The 24,900-nt window shown below is 34.7% G+C and overlaps 4 protein-coding genes and 2 non-coding genes across 9 annotated transcripts; 4 read left to right on the top strand and 2 right to left on the bottom strand.

Annotated features, from left to right (window-relative positions):
• Nucleotides 1-169: 169 nt before the first annotated feature.
• Nucleotides 170-2,697, top strand: LOC123914118. Of its 4 annotated transcripts, none has more exons than XM_045965127.1 (4): nt 170-363; nt 720-781; nt 866-1,493; nt 2,210-2,697. In XM_045965127.1, the coding sequence occupies exons 2-4, from the start codon at nt 760-762 to the stop codon at nt 2,427-2,429; spliced, it is 870 nt and encodes a 289-aa protein (XP_045821083.1). In that variant the 5' UTR covers nt 170-363; nt 720-759; the 3' UTR covers nt 2,430-2,697. The 4 variants fall into 4 exon arrangements, with proteins under 4 accessions (XP_045821083.1, XP_045821081.1, XP_045821080.1 ...); XM_045965125.1 differs by having other exon boundaries at nt 170-446; XM_045965124.1 differs by having other exon boundaries at nt 172-363; nt 720-1,493.
• A 1,114-nt stretch (nt 2,698-3,811) lies between these two features.
• TRNAE-CUC lies at nt 3,812-3,884 on the top strand. Its single transcript has one exon. It is a non-coding gene; the product is annotated as a tRNA-Glu (tRNA).
• A 106-nt stretch (nt 3,885-3,990) lies between these two features.
• On the top strand, nt 3,991-6,833 carry LOC123914117 (pentatricopeptide repeat-containing protein DOT4, chloroplastic). The gene has a single exon (XM_045965122.1). It carries the CDS (start codon nt 4,021-4,023, stop codon nt 6,640-6,642), a length of 2,622 nt encoding a protein of 873 aa, XP_045821078.1. The 5' UTR covers nt 3,991-4,020; the 3' UTR covers nt 6,643-6,833.
• Nucleotides 6,834-9,253: 2,420 nt separating this feature from the next.
• On the bottom strand, nt 9,254-10,841 carry LOC123914115 (receptor-like protein 51). Its single transcript, XM_045965121.1, has one exon. The coding sequence runs from the start codon at nt 10,687-10,689 to the stop codon at nt 9,412-9,414; it is 1,278 nt and encodes a 425-aa protein (XP_045821077.1). The 5' UTR covers nt 10,690-10,841; the 3' UTR covers nt 9,254-9,411.
• A 238-nt stretch (nt 10,842-11,079) lies between these two features.
• On the bottom strand, nt 11,080-24,059 carry LOC123914567 (cellulose synthase A catalytic subunit 8 [UDP-forming]-like). Its single transcript, XM_045965767.1, has 24 exons — nt 23,739-24,059; nt 23,475-23,574; nt 23,212-23,273; nt 22,930-22,989; nt 21,716-21,775; nt 20,959-21,021; nt 20,801-20,843; nt 19,738-19,815; nt 18,757-19,072; nt 18,525-18,678; nt 18,350-18,421; nt 17,262-17,442; nt 15,724-15,827; nt 15,435-15,489; nt 15,163-15,328; nt 14,730-14,999; nt 14,235-14,580; nt 14,000-14,137; nt 13,633-13,758; nt 13,339-13,551; nt 12,847-13,075; nt 12,562-12,764; nt 12,082-12,435; nt 11,080-11,917 (listed from the first exon to the last, which is right to left on the bottom strand). Exons 1-24 carry the CDS (start codon nt 23,889-23,891, stop codon nt 11,330-11,332), a joined length of 4,134 nt encoding a protein of 1,377 aa, XP_045821723.1. The 5' UTR covers nt 23,892-24,059; the 3' UTR covers nt 11,080-11,329.
• On the top strand, nt 15,897-15,968 carry TRNAD-GUC. Its single transcript has one exon. It is a non-coding gene; the product is annotated as a tRNA-Asp (tRNA).
• Nucleotides 24,060-24,900: the final 841 nt, after the last annotated feature.

Raw genomic sequence — 24,900 nt, 5'->3', positions numbered from 1 at the left:
TAATTTTCTCAATTTGTTTTTGTGGTCTTATCTTGTTTTATTCAAAAGCATAGAATATAATGTAATATCTCTCTCATTAATTTCTCTGTTTATGATTCTTTCTGTATTAAAACCATAGCATTATCATGCCGTAAAAGTAAAAGGGTTTTATGGAGTAGTAGTAAAAGAATGGAATAAAGACAAACCCTCAATTTCTTATCCTTTGCTTTATACACTTCCATCAAATAATTCAAACACACTCAATCTATTTTCTCACCATTTCCCAGTTATTTTTCTCACCTAACCTTGCCACTCTTTTTCATATACATAAAAAAAAAAAAAGATTTTTATCACGCATTCTTCCAACAACATCTAGAACAAGAGGTAAAGCACATAACTTTAACGTTTTCTGCTTGGTTTCAAACATACCCAGATTGATTTTTCTTACTACAGTTTTATATTTTCAGGTAATTCCTTGTCTTTGTGGCTTATTGGAGTGATGCACCCAATTGGTGATAACCCAAATTTTTGTTTCTTGTTTTTTGATGATTTTGTAATAATATTTGAAGATTCTGTTTCAAATTATGAAATGGGTCATTGAGATTTATGGATTTTCTACCTTTCTTTTGATCACATTGTTATTTCCTTGTAAATAAGAACAAAAAAGTTTTGCAGTTAAAAAAAAAAACAACGTTTTTTTATTATGTGGGATTCATGTATTATAGGAATTTTATTTTCAGGTTTGGAAATATTGAGTGGAAGGAATTTGTTATTGGTGTTATGGATCCAGCAACAAGCAAAGGTAGTGGTGAAATGTTGGATCATGTTGATAAAAGGGTTTATGAGAATTTGAGTCATTTGGATGAAGGAGTTGCAACTGATGCAGGAGCTGGATGTAGCTTGGGTGATAGGGTTAGTGTCTGCGGTGAAGATCGGAATTCAGAAGAGACTTGCAGCAATGATCTTGGATTGAATGAGGAGTTAAAGGAGAGATCTTTAGAAGATAAGGGTCAGAATCAGAATGTTGGTGTTGATCCCCGAAAAAGCAACGATGAATTGCACGGGGTTGATCAAGGGACTAGTTATAATTCAAGTAATTCGGTTAATGGGGAAGCACTTGAGACCTGTGTTGCAATAGATTCTTCTGCTCAGGTTGAGTGTATTAATGGCGGAGATAATAGAAAATTGGAAGCTAAACCGAATGAATCGGGGCTGCACGTGTTATCGATTAAAACACCTAAAGGGGTGTCTGAAACTGATAAAAATTCATGTGTGATTGATATGAACTGTGGCAGCTGCGGAGATTTTAACGAGAATTCCGATGGTGAAATGATTTGTAGGATTTGCCATCTGGCTTCTGGGCAACCGTTAGAAGCAATGGCTGTTGGAACTCCAAATAGTGTTAATGATAATGATAAAACAGGTTTGATTATGCTTGGTTGTGCATGTAAAGATGAACTAGGCATTGCACACCGTCATTGCGCTGAGGCATGGTTCAAGATTAAAGGAAACAGGTAACTTTTTGTTGTTGCTAATATCTATTTATTTGTAGTTCTTTGATCAATATTTTCTTATTTATCTGTGCATTTGAGTTTTGCATAAATGCTTGCAATGTTGATCTTGTTCATGATGTTGCAATTATATTTTGAATTAACAATGTCATAGGGATTTGTATGGACCCTTGTTCATGATGTTTTGATTTAACGAAAAAAGTAGAAAATTAACGTCTTGACTATTGTTTCACTTTATTTCCTAAATTCATATACGAGAACAGAATTCAAGCAGTATGAATTTCTAAATTGCAGTTGTTTAAGTAGTTGGTTAATGTATGTAGCTCATTGTCGTTTAGCTTTTTACCGGCATATCTCTAGTTGGAGAACCACTATTATCATTAGCATTATGCACCGTGACATATGGAGTGTCTATGGATAGTGGACTTCAATGAGGGACAAGTTGATAAGATGAATCCAGACGTCCATTTGTTTTCGTTATGATATGAATGAATTAGATATAAACATGATTATCAATTGTATCTAACATACAATTGGATGTATTTTTCATGTTGATGTTTTCATGTTTGATGAAAAAGTGCCTTATTGTCTCCATGATTCTATGAATCTTCTGTTTGTCTGATCATCTGATAACTATGCTTATGCGAGATTTGTGGCTGAATAATCCTGAGGTTCCTTAGTTTTATGAGTATCTTTATTTACCTTTTCTGATCACACAGGTTGTGCGAAATATGCGGTGAGACAGCAAAAAATATTTCCGAAGTTACTGATAATGGATTTATGGAAGAATGGTGTGAAAGTGGATTCATCGACAATGGTAACACATCACACCGCCGCTTGGTTGGATGCTGGACCGGGCAACCATTCTGTAACTTCTTAATGGCGTGCCTGGTAATAGCTTTTGTTCTGCCATGGTTCTTTCGTGTAAAGATGTTCTAGCTACGGATGCAACAACTATTCTTCCCTGTCTATATGATGAGTACATCATTGATCGATGACACATATTTTTATTTAAAGGCGACATTGCTTAATTAACCATGTGCAAGAAAGTGAACAGGCTTGGCATTAATTCCTTATTGAATTCTTTGGATTGGAGTGGTTAATGTGTTCTGAATATAGATTGTGACATAGGTGTTGTATAAAACAATACTACTCTATAATGTGATGTGAAACAAGCATAGAGAAAGAGAATTTCTACCTTCTTTAACTTTTATTTTCTTAATTATTTTTTTGTTGACTTTTCAGCTGAAGTTCAAGGAGAATCCAATGTCATATGGTTGTTGTCATCAATGCTTATAGTTCCTTTCTTATTTTAAAAAATTGCAAATGTTCTAACCTACTCTAGTGTTAGGAAAGTTGGTTAAGGTTTTCTCTTTTTAAGCTAAAGTTGCTCAAAATTGTTATACTTGAACTTATATTAAGCTGTAAATACATGTATAATGAGTATGATGTGAGTGGATAACAAGAGGAATACAGGGTTAAAGAGATGTATTAACTAACTACAACAAAAAAACTTGGTACTTCCTTGTGACTCATAATTCAGGGTTACATGTAATGGATTAATGAATTATTGTGAGTGGATCTGTGAATAAACCTCTCTTGCTTCTTTTTTTTTTTTGGGTGAACAAAAGTAGTCAAATATAAGTTTGAATGTTGAAGTTTGATTCTTAAAGAAAATAATTATTGAACCAATTTTATTTTTTGAAGTTTAGATTATCAAATTCTCCTTTCCTGTGACTGAACACTAAAAGATTTATGCAAAAAATTTATACAAGCTGAACCTCGCATTATGGTGTAAAGATAGAAAATTTAGAATAAAATTAAACATCTTTAGACCATATATAACAAGACTATCTAACACTTTGATTAATTTTACAATAAAAATATTGCCAACAAATATCAAGCTACCGAAGACATAATAATGCCAAGCAATGAAAAGCAAACATTTTAAAACACTCAGCATTATGGATATTGATCGCAGGTGAATTGCAATCTTAGGTTCAAATTAAATCTAGATCACTTGATTTCAATTAAATGATACAAAATAAATTGACTACATGGTTGCATCATTGTCTGACTGCATAGAATTAATATCTCACATCACACATCATCTTCAACATTTTAATGGTAAAGAAAGAATCACTTTCTACAATAATTTATTGAAATCCATGTAGTTTTGTTTAGCCATCAAAACACCATGAAAAATGCCCCAATAAAGAGTAATACGTGGATTCCATAATGAGCTTTCTTAAATGATTTAGATATTTCAACTACCATAAATAACACATTATTATATACATATTACAACCGTTAACACAACATCCGTTGTAGTCTAGTTGGTCAGGATACTCGGCTCTCACCCGAGAGACCCGGGTTCAAGTCCCGGCAACGGAAATTTTTTTTGGTTGACGGTGTAAAATTATTTTACACCGTCGGTGTATAACTGCATGTTACTTTTTCTCTTTGTTTATTTATGTTTTACAGCATCATTGTTGTTGTCCCTGTCCCAGATAGTAAACGAGAGAGACCAATGTCAAGTGTGTTGAAAACCTCACCCCCTTATCACAATCCTAAAAACAACTCAAATTATACCAAATCTCATAATCACTTCAACTTCTTCAAACACCCTTCAAAAACATGTCTTCTACATTCCAAATTCAACATTTTTTGTCGCAGCAATGTAAGTGTTTCAGATTCTTTGCCCAACACCACTTACAGCATAACCCAAAACCAAAATGCTAAAATTTGCAAATTTTGTGAAATGGGTGATCTCAAAAAAGCCATGGAATTACTCACAATGTCAAAAAGACATGAACTTTGGTTGAATACTTATTGTTCCGTTTTGCAGCTTTGTGCTGAGAATAAATCATTGGAAGATGGAAAAATGGTTCATTCCATTATCACTACAAATGGGTTGCCAATTGATGAAACTTTAGGGGCAAAATTGGTTTTTATGTATGTGAATTGTGGTGATTTGGTTAAAGGGAGAAGAATATTTGATGAGATTATGAATGATAAGGTTTTTCTTTGGAATCTTTTGATGTCTGAATATGCAAAGATTGGTAATTATAGGGAAAGTGTGAGTCTTTTTAAGAAGATGCAAAAGTTAGGAATTTCTGGGGATTCTTTTACGTTTACTTGTGTTTTGAAGTGTTTTGCTGCATTGGGAAAATTGAAGGAGTGTAAAAGAGTTCATGGGTATATTTTGAAATTGGGTTTTGGTTCTAATACTGCTGTTGTTAACTCTTTAATAGCAGCTTATTTTAAATTTGGTGGAGTTGAGAGTGCACGTAATCTGTTTGATGAATTGACTGAACGAGATGTGGTTTCGTGGAATTCTATGATAAATGGATGTGTTGTGAATGGTTTTTCCGGAAATGGACTTGAGATTTTTATTCAGATGCTAGTTTTGGGGGTTAATTTGGATTTGACCACATTGGTTAGTGTTCTTGTGGCTTGTGCAAATATCGGAAACCTTTCACTTGGTAGAGCTCTTCATGGTTTTGGAGTGAAAGCTTGTTTTAGTGAGGAAGTTGTGTTTAGCAATACCTTGCTAGACATGTATTCAAAATGTGGTAATTTAAATGGTGCAACTGAAGTTTTTGTGAAGATGGGTGAAACAACTATTGTTTCTTGGACTTCAATCATTGCTGCTTATGTACGAGAAGGTTTATACGATGATGCTATTGGATTATTTGATGAAATGCAAAGAAAGGGTGTTAGGCCAGATATCTACACTGTCACAAGCATTGTTCATGCTTGTGCGTGTAGCTACTCTTTGGATAAAGGAAGGGATGTACACAGTTACATTATAAAGAATGGCATGGGATTGAATTTGCCTGTCGCTAATGCTCTGATGAACATGTATGCAAAATGTGGAAGCGTGGAAGAAGCGCGTTCAGTTTTCTCTCAAATTCCAGCTAAGGACATCGTCTCATGGAATACAATGATTGGAGGTTATTCGCAAAACTCATTTCCTAATGAAGCTCTAGAACTTTTTTTGGACATGCAAAAACGATTAAAGCCGGATGACATTACAATGGCTTGTGTCCTTCCAGCTTGTGCAGGCTTAGCCGCTCTAGACAAAGGCAGAGAGATACATGGACACATATTAAGAAGAGGGTACTTTTCAGATTTGCATGTAGCTTGTGCACTTGTTGATATGTATGCCAAATGTGGTTTACTAGTTCTAGCACAACTACTTTTTGATATGATTCCTAAAAAGGATCTGATTTCATGGACTGTTATGATAGCTGGATATGGCATGCATGGGTTTGGAAACGAGGCAATTTCAACCTTTAAAAATATGAGGATTGCAGGTATTGAGCCCGACGAGTCCTCCTTTGCCGCGATACTTAATGCTTGCAGTCATTCTGGATTACTGAACGAGGGTTGGAAATTCTTTAACTCCATGAGAAATGAATGCCGCATTGAACCAAGGTTAGAACACTATGCCTGCATGGTGGATCTTCTTGCTCGTACGGGAAATCTATCAAAGGCGTACAAGTTCATCAAGTCCATGCCAATTGAACCGGATGCTACAATTTGGGGTACCTTGCTTTCTGGGTGTAGGATCCATCATGATGTGAAACTAGCAGAAAAAGTGGCAGAACATGTTTTTGAGCTAGAGCCGGACAACACGAGGTATTATGTTGTTCTAGCAAATGTCTATGCAGAAGCAGAAAAGTGGGAAGAAGTGAAAAAGTTGCAAGAAAGGATGCGTATAAGAGGATTTAAACAGAATCCAGGTTGTAGTTGGATAGAGGTCGGAGGAAAATTTATTATCTTTGTTGCTGGGAACACGAAACACCCTCAATGGAAAAGGATAGACACGTTGCTGAGAAAATTGACAATGCAAATGAAGAATGAAGATTACTCTACTATGTTTAGGTATGCATTGATTAATGAAGATGATATGGAGAAGGAAGTGATTCAGTGTGGACACAGTGAAAAGTTAGCAATGGCTTTTGGTATATTAAATTTGCCGCCTGGGAGGACTGTTAGGGTATCGAAAAACCGAAGAGTATGTGGGGACTGTCATGAGATGGGGAAGTTCATGTCAAAGACAACCAATAGGGAAATTTTATTGAGAGACTCAAACCGGTTTCACCATTTCAAGGATGGTTTATGTTCTTGCAGAGGTTTTTGGTAAATCATTTGAAAAATTCAATATACCAAGGAAGTTCTCCATTATCAATGTACATATTTTCCAATCACATTTCTGTTGCTGGTGTAAGAGGCCTTGTAGATTAGGATATAGTAGAGTAAGACCAAAGCATGTGCAGAATCAGTGGTTTTGACTTTTGAATATACGAACCGGCGATACAAGCCATTCAATCTCAATTCAATGGTGGAGATATGTTGATTGCAACAACCACGGGGTTTGATGAATCCAGAGAATCTGGATCTTACCTTGGTATGGTATTCTTTTAGATTCTAACTTTCATTTCTGACAATGCTCCCCACTCAAAATGAGAATGATCATAGAAATGCTAGTATTTTAAAACTTAAATTTAGGAATTCCATACTGCATACTGAATTTTTCAAGTACGAGGATACTAGTTGCATTGCATGTCAGTACTGAATGCTTTAGTGTTTTGAGTTGCCCTAGGAATTTTAGATTCAAATGATTCTCCATTAGCATCTGATTCAGCTGAAACATTGCTTTTTTGAATAAAAAAAGGAATATGAACTATGTCCACAGAAAGTCACAAAAGCAGCCCTTCAAAGTCACAATTCACAGAATTACAATATTATTGATTTTACAAATAATTTTAAAAGCTGTATTTTCAATAAATGAATCATTTAGTTCCATAGTTAAAAATGCCCTTAGAGTAGTCATCAACAACATGATCATAACTTCATGGAGGGACATGTATTCATTTACTTCATAACCATCTGTTTCAAACATGCTTGGACTACACACACACTGTTCCATCCATGCATTTAGGCTTCACAGCAATAATTGCAGGTGGTATATAGAACTGTGCTGGCAATAATTGAAGGTCCCTTCCTTTAGTGTTCATATGCAATGGCTAATACACCCCACCCACCAACCCTGTTGTGTAGCTTCTCTGTTAGTATCATAGCTTATGTACCCTTAATACTGACGCTTTGGCACATGGTAATTTGCTACTATCATTATGTAATGTGCTTGCATTTTATTGATGTAGGAATCATTTGTCGTGTAAAAGCAAATATGGAAACTGCATACCAAACTATTTTAATTTAAGTTTGAATTAGAAGACATCATAACTATATAATAGAATATTGTGGATGTAAAGTCAATGTGTTGACTTTTTTTTTTGTCGTCAAGTAGCATAATGATTTGAAATTTACTTCTTAAGATGAATTAGTGGGACATCCCAGGTTCAAACTCTAACCCTGCATATAAAATACAATATTCATACCAATTGAGCTATGCACATGAGGACGTCAATGTGTTGACTTTATTAGATATGAATATGATAAAAATACGTATAGCTAAATGTTAAAATATGTTGAACTCATGATTTCAACGGCTTAGTTATTGAAATTAGTTTATCTTTTTTGTGTAAAAATAAATTTGTATTTTGTGAAGAAATAATTAATGCATTGAACAATTTAACGATTCATATTATAAAAAAAAACTGAATTCTTAACAAGCATAACCTTAACATAAACTACCTACAAGTCATTGGTTGTGATGATTGGGATTCAAAAATAAGAAATTAATGAAATAGATTGGATCAAATGAAACAAGGTATCAAACTTAAGAGACTTATACCACCCAATCAATAACTTGATGTAAGAATTTTGATCATAAGAACTTAATGTAGGATATGGAATTAGAGAGTTTCCTATAAAGAAGGAGAAGTTTAGAATAAATGCTTATAGCACAAGTTAATTACATCTTGCTGGATAGCATTACCACATCCACCACATCATTACAACATCCACCGGATCGGATTTGGATCCTCTCATGGTCTTTTGGTGCTGCTCTCTCTCTTTTTCCTCATCTGAGAGTAATGATTCATAAAGAAGGGAAAAAAATAGTGTAGAAGAAAGAGATAAAAAAATGAATGAATGGTTGAGATTGGTGCTGAACGGAAGCATGAGAGGATCCAAATCTAGATCAAACACCTTTAATTATGGTGGATTAACAAAAAGTGCTTAATTCTAAAAATAAATAAATTGTAAAGTTCCAAAGCCATTTACTCCAAAAAGAGAAGTATACAAGCCAAGCATTATGCACTTTTGTTTTATAACTCATTGCACTACACAAGCAACTGATTAAAATAGTAAAAGAAACAAGAAAAAATAATTCCAATTCATTGCATATGTTTCCCTCTCCTATTCCTATTGGGTGCTTATCATGGCCAATTCTAACATCCACAAGTGCATCATGTCTTTCATGGTGCACAAGTTCATGATATCATTATAACGAATATGAATTTTACAAAATCCACCGTTGGATCGATAGTTTATATCATATAGATCATCCATGTCAATTTTTAAAGAAATTGGAAATCATATGATATGTCATTGAGACCCATCAAGATTAACGGTTTATGCGTTTTTATTAAATACCGTTAATTTTGATGGATCTCAATGACATATCATATGATTTTCAATTTCTTTAAAATTTGATATGAATGATCTATATGATATAAACTATCAATCCAACGGTGAATTTTATAAATTTCGTATCAGTTATAATTATATCATGAACTTGTGCACCATGAAAGACATGATGCACTTGTTCATATTAGACAAAGCCGCTTTTCATATACTATCACCCAAACAAAACTAAACTAAAAATCATATTTTCATTTTGTCTTTGGCAATCACCACCATTGTATAATTAATTAAACAAGCACCAATTAAAATGATCAATTTTCCTAACCAAAATTCTATAAAGTAAAAAAACAAAAGTGTTTCTTCAACGACAGCATTTTGAACATAGGATTAGGAACACAATCAGAAAGACAATTGAAGAAAGAGCAATTGCCACCCCAAGAACAAATTTATTTGGCCCATGATGTTCTCTTTTATGGATGCTACCATCATCATCATCACCATAATCTGAATCATCATCACTACTATCATCTTCAGAAGAATCCTTAGAAGGTGGTGGAGACATTGGCATTCCATACTTATCACAAGGAGCAATCTCAAGCTTCAATTTTGAAGACAGAACAGAATGATTATAACACAAGTTACTATTCCCAACAACCTTAAATATTGTCAATCTTTTGATAAATGTCAAATTGAATGGCACAACTCCATGAAGATTATTGTTAGCAAGATTCAAGTATTTGAGATTCTTCATTTCTGAAATGAACTTTGGAATTGTCCCATTGAGCTGGTTTGAACTCAGATCCAAGTGAAACAAATCAGGTATAGCAGAAATTGAATCTGGGATAGAACCAGAAAATGAATTTGAAGCCAAGGAAAGATTTTTAAGGGAAATTAAGTTCTCTAATGAAGAGGGTATCTCACCCTTGAACCCATTTGAAGAAAGATTCAAACTTTCTAGGCTATCAAGCATGGTTATGGAAGAGGGTATGTTTCCTTTGAGATTGTTAGATGAAAAATCTATATGGGTAAGGTTGGAATGGATGAATTTTGGAAGAAAGCCAGTGAGGTTAGTATTGGAAATGGTTAAAGTTTTGAGCTTTTTCATGTGAGCAAGGATAACATAAGGACCAGAAGCTTTAATTGGGGTATTTGAGACAGTGAGATCAGTGAGATTTGCTAGGTGAGAGAGCCATACTCCTGAGATCTTATGGAGGCTGTTGATGGAAGTGAAGGAGAGGAGAGAGTATGTGAGTTGAGGAGGGAAATGAATGGGAGCAATAGGGCAGTTAAGGAAGTGAAGTGATTGGAGTGTGGAGAGGGATTTGAGGGCATTGTAGGAGAGAGAAATGGAGGTTGAGCAGTTGGAAAGGGTTAGGGAAAGAAGGTGGCGAAAGGGTTTTGATGAGTCACATTGTGTGGCATTGTGGAAGGATGGTTGGATGCAAGGGTCTTTTGATGTGGGGATGTTGAGGGATTGAAGGGCTTTGAGTTGGTTTGGGTCAAGAGTTGAAGTGGAAGGTGAAGAAGGTGATGATGTTGGTGGAAGTGGTAGAGAAACTGAGGTGATAATAGTGGGGAAGAGGGAGAAGATGAATAAGAGGAGAATGGGAAGTAATGGAGGTGGCGGTGTTGGTTTCATAGTTTGATGTTAGGTAACACTTGCACAAGCAGAACTGAGAGAAAGTGAAGGATTGAAGAGAGATAGAGAGAGTGTGGGATAAAGAGAAAGAACTAAGAAGTATGGAAGCAAAGGTTGGAAAAGTGAGAGATGTTAGAGTGTGTGCAAAGATTGGTATTGGAAAGTGTAATGGAGTGATGGGGCACATATTTAGAAGAGAGGAGAGAGAATGAGAGGAGCCTTTGCATTGCACAGTCTATGACTGACAGTTGTGACTTGGGATTGGGATTACTTCATTGCTTGCCTTTGTTTGTTCCTTTTGATCCAAGACAACTAATTTTTCAATTCATTAACTCATTTTACTGATGTTTGAAATGCTATGTAAGTAGTTTTTAAACATTCATAAAACAATTTACAGACTCAAGGAATGCTTCAATTTTTAAATAGGTCAAGGAGTATAAATACATGATTAATAGTCCAAAGCTTATATAACAATATTTCCAACCATAGTTCAATATGGCTACAAATTTCAGCAAAAAACTAATCCTTATGAGGTTAGTATATGACTTCACACAAGCAATGGATCAAATCATTACACTCTCATGTATGCATCTTCTTACATATATTTCCAAAAGCTCTTGGTAAGCATCCTTCAAGTGACTTAACAATCTATAGCAACGCAAGTTTCGGCGATGGTGTCACTGTCAACTTTCTTCACAAATGGGTCTATCTTGACCCAAATAATAGAGAAGACAGAGGCTAACAACACTGACCAGAGAATAACAATGGTAGGAGTGCGGTTTTGGCGACCCATGAGACCCTTGAGGAATGGATAGAGATGAAAAATCACCCAGAAGGCGAAGAAAACCTTCCCAAAGAGAGGTCCCCAAGACTCATATCCACCATTGAGTGCATCAGAAAATCCAGCAACAACACCAACCATGTTAATAATGATAAGGGTTGTTGGTGGAATCAAGAGAGTAGTCCACTTGATAAGATAAAGTTCGCCAAACTCAGTATCCTCGGCAGCTTTGGCAGTGACAGTGAAGTTGGTATCAACACCGGCCAACATCTTAAGAAATCCTTGGAATACAGCAAACAGATGAGCTGAACTACCTCCAATCACCCAAAACTGCTCATTACGCCACAAATCTTCAATACAAACACCACTCCAACGCAGCTCGAGCACACTTGTTACTATTATTGAGAGGAAAAGTCCAAGAAAGAGAACACTCGCAAGATTGGAAAGCTGTATCAATTTGTAAAGAACAACATGATGTAAGGCATTAGTACAATATAGATTGTTTGTTATATACTCAACTGTTTCTACAAGCATATAAGTAATTTTCTTGGTTGTGGTTTCATAATTTAACAACTTTTTCATTAATTATGTGTGTAAATTTAGGAGATTACCGTTGGTATGATAAATTTTCCTGTGAGAAGGCAAATTGCTGGCAAAGTACAATAAGCAACTAGTGGAAGGGAAGTAAAAGGGTAGACAATGGTGTTTACATAAGCCAATCTCTGCAGCCATTTGAGACGGCCTCCTCCAATTGCATACCAAAGGGGGCAATGTCTACTTAAGAAAATTTCAACTGATCCAAGCGCCCATCGAAGGACTTGGTGCAACCGATCAGACAAGTTGATAGGTGCTGACCCTTTGAATGCAGGTCTTAAGGGCATGCAGTAGATTGATCTCCATCCTCGGCACTGCATCTTGAACCCTGTTAAGATATCCTCAGTAACTGAACCATAAATCCAACCAATCTGAATACACAAGAAAATATGTTAGTTAATTAACAAAGAAACTATATATTAATTAAAAAGTGGAAGATAATGTGTCTAGCTTGAGTGAAATTTTAAGTACATTAACATTTAACATTTAAGCCAAACCTCTTTTCCCCATTCAGTCTTCTCTTCATATCCACAGCTAATTACATGAATAGCTTCCTTGATCAGCATCGAAGGATCTGCAGATTCTGGTACCCCTCCTCCATTCTCCATTAATGCAGATTCGATGAAAACAGTAGACAAGCCAAAAGTTTTTTCAAAGCTCATTTGTGAAATCAGGGTTGACCTCTCGTTCTCATCATAATCTGCAGGAAACGAAACCATAACCCTTAGAAGATTCAGCTATATGCTTCTATAAAACTGATAGGAAAAATTAACTGTGCTTACGGTCAGTCTCCCTTAGGTTATAAATGGCAGCTTCAAGTTCTGCCCTCTTTGCATCTCTAGAAATCCGCGACACATCTTTGGTCGACTTTGAGGGGCAGCAACAGCATGAAGATATTGGTAAATTGAGCATAGAAGGTGGGCTATAGCCATAAAGTGCTTGTCGATTGAAAACACATCCAGTCCCCACATACATTGGTCCTTGAATTCCATCAAGTCCTCTCATATTTACCTGAAATGCATATAATTAAAAGGCTATAAAATACAACACACACGCGCGTGCACAAAAGCAGTAAATTAATATTTATTACAATGAGACAATTTGGCATAGAAACATATGAAATGCAATGGAATTGGACTCTTGATCACAAAATACAGAAAATAAAAGTTTCTTTGACTTGAACCTAGGAAGAGCATTTCATTTTCTGCAACATACTTGTTTGATGAGATAAATTTTCTGTCACGTAAGAAAATGATGCTTTGCGAAAAACTTACATCAAAGAAAACTGTATTGCGGTTGGCATACCGATCACTACGATCAATACCATCAAATCTTTGGGGGAACTGTACATAACACACATCTCTACCAACTTCTGGATCCATGAGAAAACACATTGCTTCTCGAACAGCCTTGCTGTTGTTAACATAATGATCACAATCAAGATTGAGAATGAAGGGAGCATTTGTGAGAACTGCAGACACCCTAACCTGCATAAGTCCGTACAAACATCATGCATTATAAAATCTTAATGGTGTGGTATGAAATATTATTGAGGTATCTATACATACCAGTGCATTTTCAGCACCTGCTTTCTTGTGGTGTTGGTATCCTGGTCTTTTCTCTCTAGAAACATAAACCAGCCTAGGAAGTTCATTTCCTTCGATATCACGGGCACCAGTGTGTCCCAGGAATACCTGGAAGGAATTTTGCTCGAAAACTCAAATTTTGCTAAGAGTGAGGTAGACTATGAGAAGTGCATAAAATTAGTGTGTAAATGTGACAATAATTGAGTAATGGAACTAATTAATCAATCAATCTTGTGAACATAATTTTTTTTCCATCTGATCTAAGTTTTTGATACGAAACCACTCGATGTAATTTATACATTATTCTTTATGCCTATCATGATCAGATATTTAGAAATAATGGATATACCTGAATCATTCCAGGGTGATCACGTGAATTATTTCCCGGCCAAGGTGTTCCATCTTGCATACTCCATCCTTCTTCTGGTGTTTTCTGAGCCTTAGCTACCATAGCATTAACTCTTACTTTATACTCTTCATATTCTCTCTGTGACAGAATTGAAACGTAATCACTAATCACAAAGAGGTTGCTAAAATATATCTCAGTAAGTTACAAACGAATCGAGGAAGATTCACATGCTTACCTTCATTGCTCGACGTTCCTTCACAAAAGACGGTTGCACTTTGTCTTTCAGGTAATCAATCTTTTGTGAGAAGTAAAACTCAGGTGCTCTTGGTTCAATTGAAAACTTTTTGCAAAATGGCACCCATTGCCTTGCAAATTCAGCTGTCTCCACAAGAGATTCAAATGTAAGCATTGCTGCACCATCATCCGACACATAACAAGATACTTTATCCACTGGATAGTCAACCGCAAGGATAGAAAGCACTGTATTAGCTGTAATCAATGGCGGTTCTTTCAATGGATCGACTGTACTGACAAAGAAATCAACCGAAGCAAGTCCAGAAGGTTCACCCTCTCTTTCAAACCTGGCATGGCATAAATATCGAAGTGAACATCAGAATCCAAATATATTTTTATAGATTACCTTTCATACTTATTATACAATAAATTTTGTTTCAAGTCTTACTTAAAGCACAAGGTATAAGGATCCGAATATTTTTAAACTGTGCCTTACCTTGCAGACAGGTTCTCAATATAAGTGTATCTATTAACTGGAGACCATTTAGGGAACTGATCCAACACCCAGGAAAATGCAAACCAAATCTCACATATGATAGATGTCAACCACAAAGGAAAAGCACTTTCAACAGGATTCGTAACTCGATAATGGAAGAAAAGACCTAAGATTATTAGCCGCACGATAATCACGGTTCTGTATGGTGCGAGTTTGGATTTTACTATTGGCACGACCACTGAAAGTGGCAAAGCAGCAGCCTCCGTGGACCTGCAAAGCAGATCATGCAAATCATATAATGAATATGATTTTGTAGCTTCTCTTAATGCTAACCTAATTAAGGTCTTAAATTTTCCCAACTTTTCGAAACTACTATTTAAATAAATGGTGATATCCATTTCATGAACTCTATTTCATTTCTCAACGAACTTACCGAATTTCTTCCATCTGCTGCTCTGATGGAGCTGAAGCCTCATTGTCAGCCTTAGCCTTAGGCACAGCATCCTTTTTATTCTTGTTCTTTTTATCCTTTCCCTTCCCTTTCCAACTTTTCATTCTTTTTTTCCATGTTGAATTCCCAGATTCTTCATTTACTTGTTCTACAAGAAAAACCATATTGTCATTGTTATGATCAATGATTACATCTAAATAAATTGTACTTGTACCAAAATATATGGTCTAGACTCTAGAGTCTCTCTCATTTACCATTATCAGCTGTGGACACTGTACTGACATGTCTAGCATGAAGCCCTCCAACATCCTACAAAATTCAAGGTGATGTTTGTAATTGCTAATTCCAACAGCTTAACAATATTCCAACAAAAGGAGTAATGTTTGGTAAGAACCAACTGATAAGGACAAAAGGAGTAAAATTGAGGGAAAAAAATATAAGTTATAAGTTCAAAAGCTACTTAAAATAACTATGTCATTTTCTCAAATTATTATGTGTCTGTCTGGTGTTCAGTACTTCATAGATAGTAAAGTAAATGATTACCTCAGAGTTATGGATCTGGGAAGCCACTGTGGATGTGGATGGAGTTTCATGAACCTTAATGCCATCATCGGCATCACTATCATCATCACCATCCTTTGATTTTCCTATGAAGAAGAAAACAATGAGAGAACAAAAGGGATGTGTACGTTAGAATATCAAAACCTTACAACAAAGTCGTTGTAGTATAGTGGTAAGTATTCCCGCCTGTCACGCGGGTGACCCGGGTTCGATCCCCGGCAACGGTGTAATTTTGCTCTTTTTCGATATTTTTATTTTTTTGGTCAATTGATTCTTGATTGCGCCGTTTCGTTATTCTGTTGGGCTTTTTGTTCGGTCATATTTTAGTTTGGGCCTTATGAAGTATTCGACCCAAACAAAGAGTTAAAGGAATTTTTCTTATTTTTAATAATATTAATTAATAATGAAAATGTTAAATGCTTCAACCAAACGTGGAATGGAGAAGAGACTTCCTCACCCTAAATAGTTTTTATCAAAAAAAATGGAGAAGAGGCTTCTTTAGTTCTTTCACCCCTACAATCTTAAGGGTAAAAATTAGTGTTCTTACTTCTTAACCACAAATCTAATCCTAAAATCTTCAAAACTACTACTCTCTCAAAAATGAACTTAGATTATGTGCGGTCACTAACTACAGATCTTCGCACAATTAGGGAATTTTTTACCATCAGATCATATCTCAAGCGCAATAATTTTAATTTTTAAATTTATTCAAAATTTAATTAATCTAACGGTCACGGATTCCTTGAGTGTGTGATTGCGTGAAATAAGTGAGAAAATCATATTACTCAAAAAAATTACAAAAACCTTTTAAATGAGAGAGAATTTTTTAATTGTGATGGTGCTTTTAGAAAAAATAATTAAAAGAATGTTTATGATTAATACAATTTTTATTTTAAGAGTTTTTTTCCCGTTTAGTATCCAAATGATTAGAAATTCCGGCTTAAAGGTGAATAAGTGGCGTGTTTGGGGTTCGAACCCCGGCTCCTGCATAATATATGTGATGTCCTTACCCACTGAGCTAAACTCCTGGGAACTATTCTAAAAGTCTTTTAATAATCCGTAAAGAATTTAAAGAAATTTATCAAATTCCTCTAAAAAAATCCTCCTCTATACTCGTGATTTTGAAATTACGAGGAAGATTTTGTTTTATAAAAAAATAAATAAAAAAGTACTATAATTTCATTCATTTCTTTGTATTTTCATTTTGTCAAAGTTCTTCCCTCCCCTTCTAAACTCAAAGACTCCCCTAGTAAAAATACACAAATAACTATAACATGCTGCTTTTAGGATAGGAGCGATCTGATCTTTTCATCCAACTATTACAAAAATACGAGAATTATAGAGTTACAACCCACATAGTAAATAGACACAAATTATAAACTTCTGCTAGGAAATATAATAATAATAATAATAATAATAATAATAATAATAATAATAATAATAATAATAATAATAATAATAATAATAATAATAATGTACGTATCAAAAGATTACCTTCATTTTGTCAAAATAAAAATTACCTTCATAGGGAGTACCACACTTAAGGCAGACCTTATGTCCCTCATTAATTTCATGTTCAAAACATTCCTTACAAATTGGGTAATTACACTCATGACAAGCCACAATCATTTCCCCATTCTCACCAAGTTCTAGTTGTTCCCCACAAATGTTACAAAGGGGAGCACCAGATGGCATCATTTTTGGTTAAGTCAGTATAATATCTCTGACTTTTGATTCTCAATCTATGCTCATATATATGGCATTTTATATGAAATAGCATAAGCTCATTTTTGCAGTAGTGTGTAAAAGATGGTGGTGGGGGGTTAATTTTTTGAGGTTGAGTTGTTAGTGTCATGGTTTCAGTGTCACAAAAAGTTACCAGCTGAGAAAGACAGAGAGTTGAGAGGCAACGTCATTTTTCACAATCTATTTATATTTTATTATTTTAATTACTTTTAAAATTTTGCACAAGATAGTTACAAACACTAAAATAAAGCACAAGATTGCACAAAAATATTGTTTTTCTACTGTCATTGTCATTAAGATATGTTTCTCTCATATGATGCAAACTTGACAGAGAGAACGCAACTTCAAAACAATGCATATCGAGCAAACATTCACTTTCAACAAAATATTTATATTTAGTTTACATAACACCCTAAAAATCTGTAGTTTTCTGAGTTTAATCAAACAAAACAATGAGTATATGATAGAGGATCAAACAATTGTTCGCACAAACATCACACATTTCACCAGTAAAAGTCAGATAATTATTTGCAATATGGTAACTTGGTCCCTTAAATTAAAGAATTTCGGTCAATTAGTTAATTTACCAAAATATTTTTAAATTCATGATAAACTTGATATTACATTACCATAGTTTCATGGTGCGTCAAGACACACATAAAACCTTGAAAATTGTGCTACATTAAAACAAAACTGAATTGACTAACGTTCTTTAATTTAACCGGGTATATCTAGACTAAAACCCCATGTGCTTTTAAGTTTTTCCTGTTAGGGAGCATGATCTTCAAAGTGCAACATAAAGCGTTTTCATTGCTCTCCAGGATTACTCATATCCAGCTAGAAACTATGTTAAAGAATAGACCTTTACGGTTTTAGATGTGTCGCACACAACAAGATTGTCTGTATCAGCGGAGGTGGTACACATCCAATTGACCTGCGAAATAAAATGTATATATGATCGCATAATAGAGAAATTTGGCAGTAGCAGAACAACTGGCACCCAGAAATTCCAGTGAAAAATATGTTGCAAAACTCACCTTCTGAGGTACACCAATGTTCAAATGTAGGATATCATTGCTGCTGTCACTTGACCCGCCCTCGGTATAATTGGACCAATTCCATACCTTCACCAACTTATCGTTTCCCCCAGATATTAAGAATTTCCCTTTTTCCCCAAACAACGAAAATGTCCTGTGTTACCCATATCAGTTAGGGGACAGTGAAATTAGTCTCATGGTTACTAAATTAGAGATAAGAAACTGAACTCACAGGCTAGAAACAGCTGAAGTATGGCCACCTATAGTGTAATCAAATTGCAACCTCCTTTTTACATTATGATTTGCATCTGTATTGCTACTCGAACTACCATCTTTTAATCTTGGTCGTGTTCCTTTTCCTGTATTCGAAGAGCTTTTTGATCTTACATTACCAATTTCTGATTCAATATCAATCACATTGATAACTCCACCCGCTGCAACAGCACATATCTTTCCTAATTTATCTACCATGTCAATTTCTGGGACAGCTATTGCATGAATCAAGGAAGGATTGAAACACTGCCCAGCACCGCTATTACTCGTATTACCTGCAGTGAAGAAAGGGCAACATTAGCAAACTGGGTGGTTTTTCATTCACTTTCAATTAAATATTGTTTTCCACTCACTTATCTTTACTGTATATTACTTGTATGAGTTTTAAGTGTATGTATGCATTTGTAAGCAAAGAAAATAAAAGGCAAGCATATAAAATGTAGAATTCAGCTGTGAAAACAAAACAAGAAAAGAATCATTAATTTACATTGTATTATGAACCAGCTACAAGTTCAATTATTATCAAAGTACATGCATGTATGCCTAATGTCCAAACAAAGAAAAGAAAACATCACCATAAAAAGCACAGAATTCAACTTTGAAAACATTAATTTACATTGTATTATGAACCAGCTACTGATTCATTTTTTATCAAAGAACATGCATGTACGCCTCATGTATAAATATAACAATAAGTCCAAGTTTAATGACAACATTTTATGTTTCTTTCAAAGATATACCTGCATGTAACTTGCATACCAAGTCTCTAGTCATAAACTGACATTTTTTTGTTTCACTGGTCATATTTCCTTTAAAACAATTATCATACTTAAAAAAATTTCTTTGGCTACTTGACAAAAACAAAGGAAGGATTTAGATAATTCTAGCCATCTATTTAAGACTTAAACTAATAAAGACAGGCATTTACGAAAAAACATACCAAAATTCAGTACTTTGTATGGGCGTGCTTTGGAGAATTCCCAGAGCACGAGTGTTGAATCGAGACCTCCACTAATTACTGGGAGAAAACAAACATAGGAGTCAACTTTCTATAAATAACGAATGCAAGTTTCTAGAAGACTGGCATAAACCTAACACCAAAAAAATTGTAAAATTTAATTGTAAATAGAAACTTACGCGCATATAAATTATTTTTATTAATAATCCAACTCAATTATTAAGTCTATATGGATTTTTTGCTAAACTTAAAAATTTCCTAAATATTATTTTCTATAACTTTTAATTGTGAGTGGCTCACATCTCTTGTTTATGCATGTGCATTATACAGTTAAGCACACAAACTAGGTTCTTTCAGGTGATACAATAGCACAAATTAGATCATCTTCGTAAAATCAACATTTGCAAAAGGAATCCAAATCTACATCTGACATTTTGCTTAAATAAACTGGCTTTCAAGGTCTGTGCATAAAACACCAATACGAGGACTTATAGTAACAAGAAAATAATTTCAACCTAACTAAGGAGTTCGAGTACTTTGCTCTCTGTGTGTTCTACACTGGCACTATAGTCTGATTATCTGTCACAATGACAGAAGCAGGAGTAGTTTGTTTTGTGTATTCTACATTGGCACTATAGTCTGATTATTGTCGACAATGGCAGAAGCAATAACAAGGCCAGGAGTTATAGTCACTTGACTACAATCAATATTATATGACACATGTATTAATATATGAGTGAATCTGAGATGGCTTCTGTTTAAAAACAGAAGACCTCTATAAATCAGAGTTAGAACAATACCAACTCAGTAAGAAAGAATGTAACATCCACGTCAATTTCTTTCTTCATTTAAGTTTTTCAATGAAATTTATTACTTAACTGTGCTATAAATCACAAAGGAAACCTGCAGCAACGACAACTTACAAAAGTCTATTTCGAACATGACATTCATATTGTATTTTATTTTCATTGGAAACCATAAATTGTACTGCGAGGGGCAGGGAGAGATTCATAAGGGAAAAATAAGCAAGACATTATTTGACTACCTTCCCAAGATCTCCATGGAAGGAATTCCACGGTGCTACATATCTACAATACAAGGTTAAGGTGAAATAAATAATATTAAGATATCAAACATTAATATCTTAATATTATGTAATTATCGGCCATGTAGTGAAAAATAGCTAAAAAGTAATAAGGATACACTTGTATGACCAGTTTCGGCTCGTAATGTTTTGTAAAGGCAGTGCTGCTTTATGTCAATTATCTGTCAAAATAAATTACAATCAATAATGAAGAGAATAAAAATGCAGAGTGCAACATTAACTCAGATTTTTCTGAAATCAAAAGAAATAAGTTAATTTCAAAGTGCATACAAAACAATAAATCAAAGCACGGAGGAAAAGAAACAAAAACAGTTTCTAAATAATACACAATAAAAACAAACTGCATGCTACCATGTTTAGTGGCATGTATTGAAGTTTTTAGAATACAATGCAAGCTTATGGTTTCTAAAGAGATAACAGATTAACATTACAAGGAATCTCCACAATATAATGCACACTTATGGTTACTTTGAGAATAGATCAATAGTTCGAAATTTTAGTTAAATGTCACCATAGGCAATAACAAGAAAAAGGGCAACATAGTGCTACAAATTTATAGCCATAGTAGGGTCTAGGGAAGAGTCAGAGTCATACCCATTTTAAGTCTATTGTAGGCAATCCAACCTTGCCTACAATAGATTCCATAAATAACAAAATTTTAGATTGAGTTAATAACATTGGTCACATAGACTCTAGTACCAAATGAAGGACCGATTAATTATCTCAAAAACTTAAACTATAGCATGAGGAGCAAGCTCATGAATGGCTTTTAAAGATATATTCATATAAGCCGATAAATGTGGCATTACACAAGGTAAAGTTAGAACACACAACATGAATAAATATGAAGCATACCTTCACCTCGCCACTATCATCTGCTGCAGCAAGAAATGACGACTTTGAGTTGCATGTAACCTGCAAAATCATACTTATAATTAATATAAAAGCATATTTTTAACAAATGAAGTGAACCTCTATACAAGGATAGGATCGACTAATATGCAATAGAATACAAGTGATTAATTCAGGTATAATAAGTAATCTAGTTTAACAATTTTAATTTCCTTTACGGAACAAAAACGCACAAGACACAACCATGCTAATAGCCTCTTGATTACTCCATTGGTTGATTGCTATTGTAATCAAGCTATATAGGAGATAAAGCACGCAGCCATACATAGAATTTCTCTCAACCTCTGTTTCACCATAGTATCAAAGTGGTATCGATCTCAGACTCAATGACCTAAGTATGCAGTATGCACAACTTTGCTGCTGGTTTCCATAAAAGTTGTAACCTTAATTTGGTGTCTGCTCTCACCATGGTGTAAATTCAAATGTTGCAAACACTCCCAAAGTTCAAACACCTCACCCTCTATGTTCTCTAAACAGACCATGCCAACTCCATCATTCAACTCCTGCTTGAGCCCATCGTTCAACTCCTCTAGCATTCAGGCGGCTTTATTTGCATTGAGGAGGAGTGTTAGAAAGTTAGCACTTAGCAGTATGTTACAATATTATTATTAACAACTGGTCAACTGTAATTATGTGGATTAGCCAGTGATATTATGCTATAACTTAACCGCTGATTGCTGCTCGTAAGTTAGCTAATAATTAAATTCTAATTACTCCATTGATTAATAGCAATCAAGATATAAGTAAGTGACCAAGTCTGTAGCCAACACACAAATCTTCTCTCAGTCACTTTCAACATATGCAAATGGAAGTCCCAATATAAAGTTTGACATTAAATAAAATACAACTAATGGAAAAATTGTGCAGAGCAGAGAGATGAAATATGAAAGATTAAGCCACTGAAAAAGAAAAATTCTTTATTCGCAACACAGTCCATTAACTTGAGTCATGCTTACATTTATTAAGAGGAACTAAAAAGTGAAACAAAAAAGTGAAAAAAAAAAACTACTTCAGAGTTCAGATACACACAAATGACAACACATGATAGAACCTCTATTCATTTTTATATGCCACGAAACAGTAGGAACATTCAACAAGACAAGCAAATGCATAACAATATATTTGAATACAAGTCCTACTGTCTAGTATCTATCTACCTTGTTTATCTCCTCTTTGTTATAATTATAATTTTCCAGTGGCTCCCATTTAGCAGCGGCCTTGAAAACAGAAAATAGTATACAGAGAGAGGATCAGTATAATAATTAATTAATGATCTTTCTAAACAATGTAATGTGTGTATACATACATATATCCTTGATATGAAAATGGATAATGCAATGTGATCACAGGTGTGCACTGGTTATCGAGAGACAGGTTTCCCTTAAAACAAAATAAAAAGTACTGAATTCAAACCTCTTTGTAGCCCATAAAATGCTTACCAGTCGCACATCAAAACACTTGATTTCCTTTCCTGACGACACATAGATATTTTCTTCATTCCCTGATTCAAAGGACAAATGTTTGCAAAGGATATAAGTAAACTTGTGACACGAAATGGATGTTTCCAATTTGCATATGATACTTTGTTTTATATGTAAAATAAGATATAATCCTTCTGTATTTACCACACAACAACAAGTTTAAAGCACAGATTAATCAGTTGGCGGCAGCGAAATCGCAATGATAACAAAAAAAAACAGACCTGACTTGAAACACAAGGAAAGAATCGGCTCCTCGCTAACATCCATAGCGAGTTGTGGCTCATCATTGCATCGTAAATCAAACCAGCAAACACGACCATCCTATTTTATATATTATTTGTATAAAATCAGCATCAAACAGTTAAATTTACGAAACAACACAAACAGTAGAAGCAATAATAATAATAATAATAATATATAAGAGATGAAATGAATGGAAACAGTGTTGTTGAAGGATGAACCCTAATTAAGAGAGAGAAAGTGACCTCGCCGGAAGTGACGATGAGACGAGGGTTTTCAGATGAGGCAATGCAGCAATTAGCGCTATCTTTGTGACCTTTCAATCGTCGACCTTTCATCTTAATCTTAGGAGGCTGAAGATTAAGTGCAGGCTCAGCCACCGCCGCCGCTGATGCCATTTCTGCTTTTGTGATAGAAACCTAAATTCGCTGTGTGTATGCAATGGCAGGTTTTGGGAGGAATGGATGTTGTTGTGATGAAACCACCCAACGCCGCACTGACACCGGGCACTGGCAAACACGACTGGTCCATTTCTTATTTGCTTTTCTTCCTTTTTATTTTTACTTGTTTCTAGCAAACAAGAAACCGAAATGTTAAAAAATACCCTTTTTTTTTCTCCCATTTTTTCTTATAAATAAATAAGCTCCATTATTATACGATTAAAAATTACAAATGAAAAATATTTACAAGATTAATTTAGGAACTGATTGCCTTTGTTAAGACTTTGATTCCATGAGTTTCTAAAAAATTACGGGATTGTAGAAAGCATATTTTCATACTATGTAAACAGGGTATCCTCTGCGTGCAACAACTGCAGAGACTAATTCATCGAGTCTTGTGGTACTCAAATAGATGGCAAACTCTCCCTAAGATTGTAGAAAGCATATTTTCAGACTATGTAACGTAATTTATTTAGAAATAAGCTTTTAAATTAGACAAAATTGTGTATAAAATAGTACCATCCTCTGGAGTTTCGGCTCAAGTGTGCAGGGTCTCGGCTCAGGTGCCTTGCGCAGGTATTTCAAAATAATGCCTCTAACTTTTACCTGAATTGAAAATAAACGTTGGTTCAGTTGATAAGAAGTTAACTCATACCACGTAACTAAGAGCATGAGTTTAATTAATCTGTCGGCACTTGAGTCTTGAGACTTGTTATGGCTTTAATGAACACTCGGACCCAACTCACTTAAACTTGTTACGTAAAACAAGTATGGACTTGGCATGAATGTTTACGGTAAATTGGTTGTGTATTTGATATTTGGATATGCAGTGACCCTAACATAAAAACTGGTCGCAGGAAAAGTATACAACATAACAGCCCACCTGTAGGTTTATGTTCCATGCCTATGATGGTAGTTGGTAATGTGTGTAAATCATGGATTTGGATTAGACGCGGTAATTGTGTCG

Source organism: Trifolium pratense, linkage group LG3 (assembly GCF_020283565.1).
Source record: "Trifolium pratense cultivar HEN17-A07 linkage group LG3, ARS_RC_1.1, whole genome shotgun sequence".
NCBI lineage: Eukaryota > Viridiplantae > Streptophyta > Magnoliopsida > Fabales > Fabaceae > Trifolium > Trifolium pratense.
Note: the sequence above shows the minus strand (reverse complement) of the source record. Positions and strands in the feature narration are given on the sequence as shown.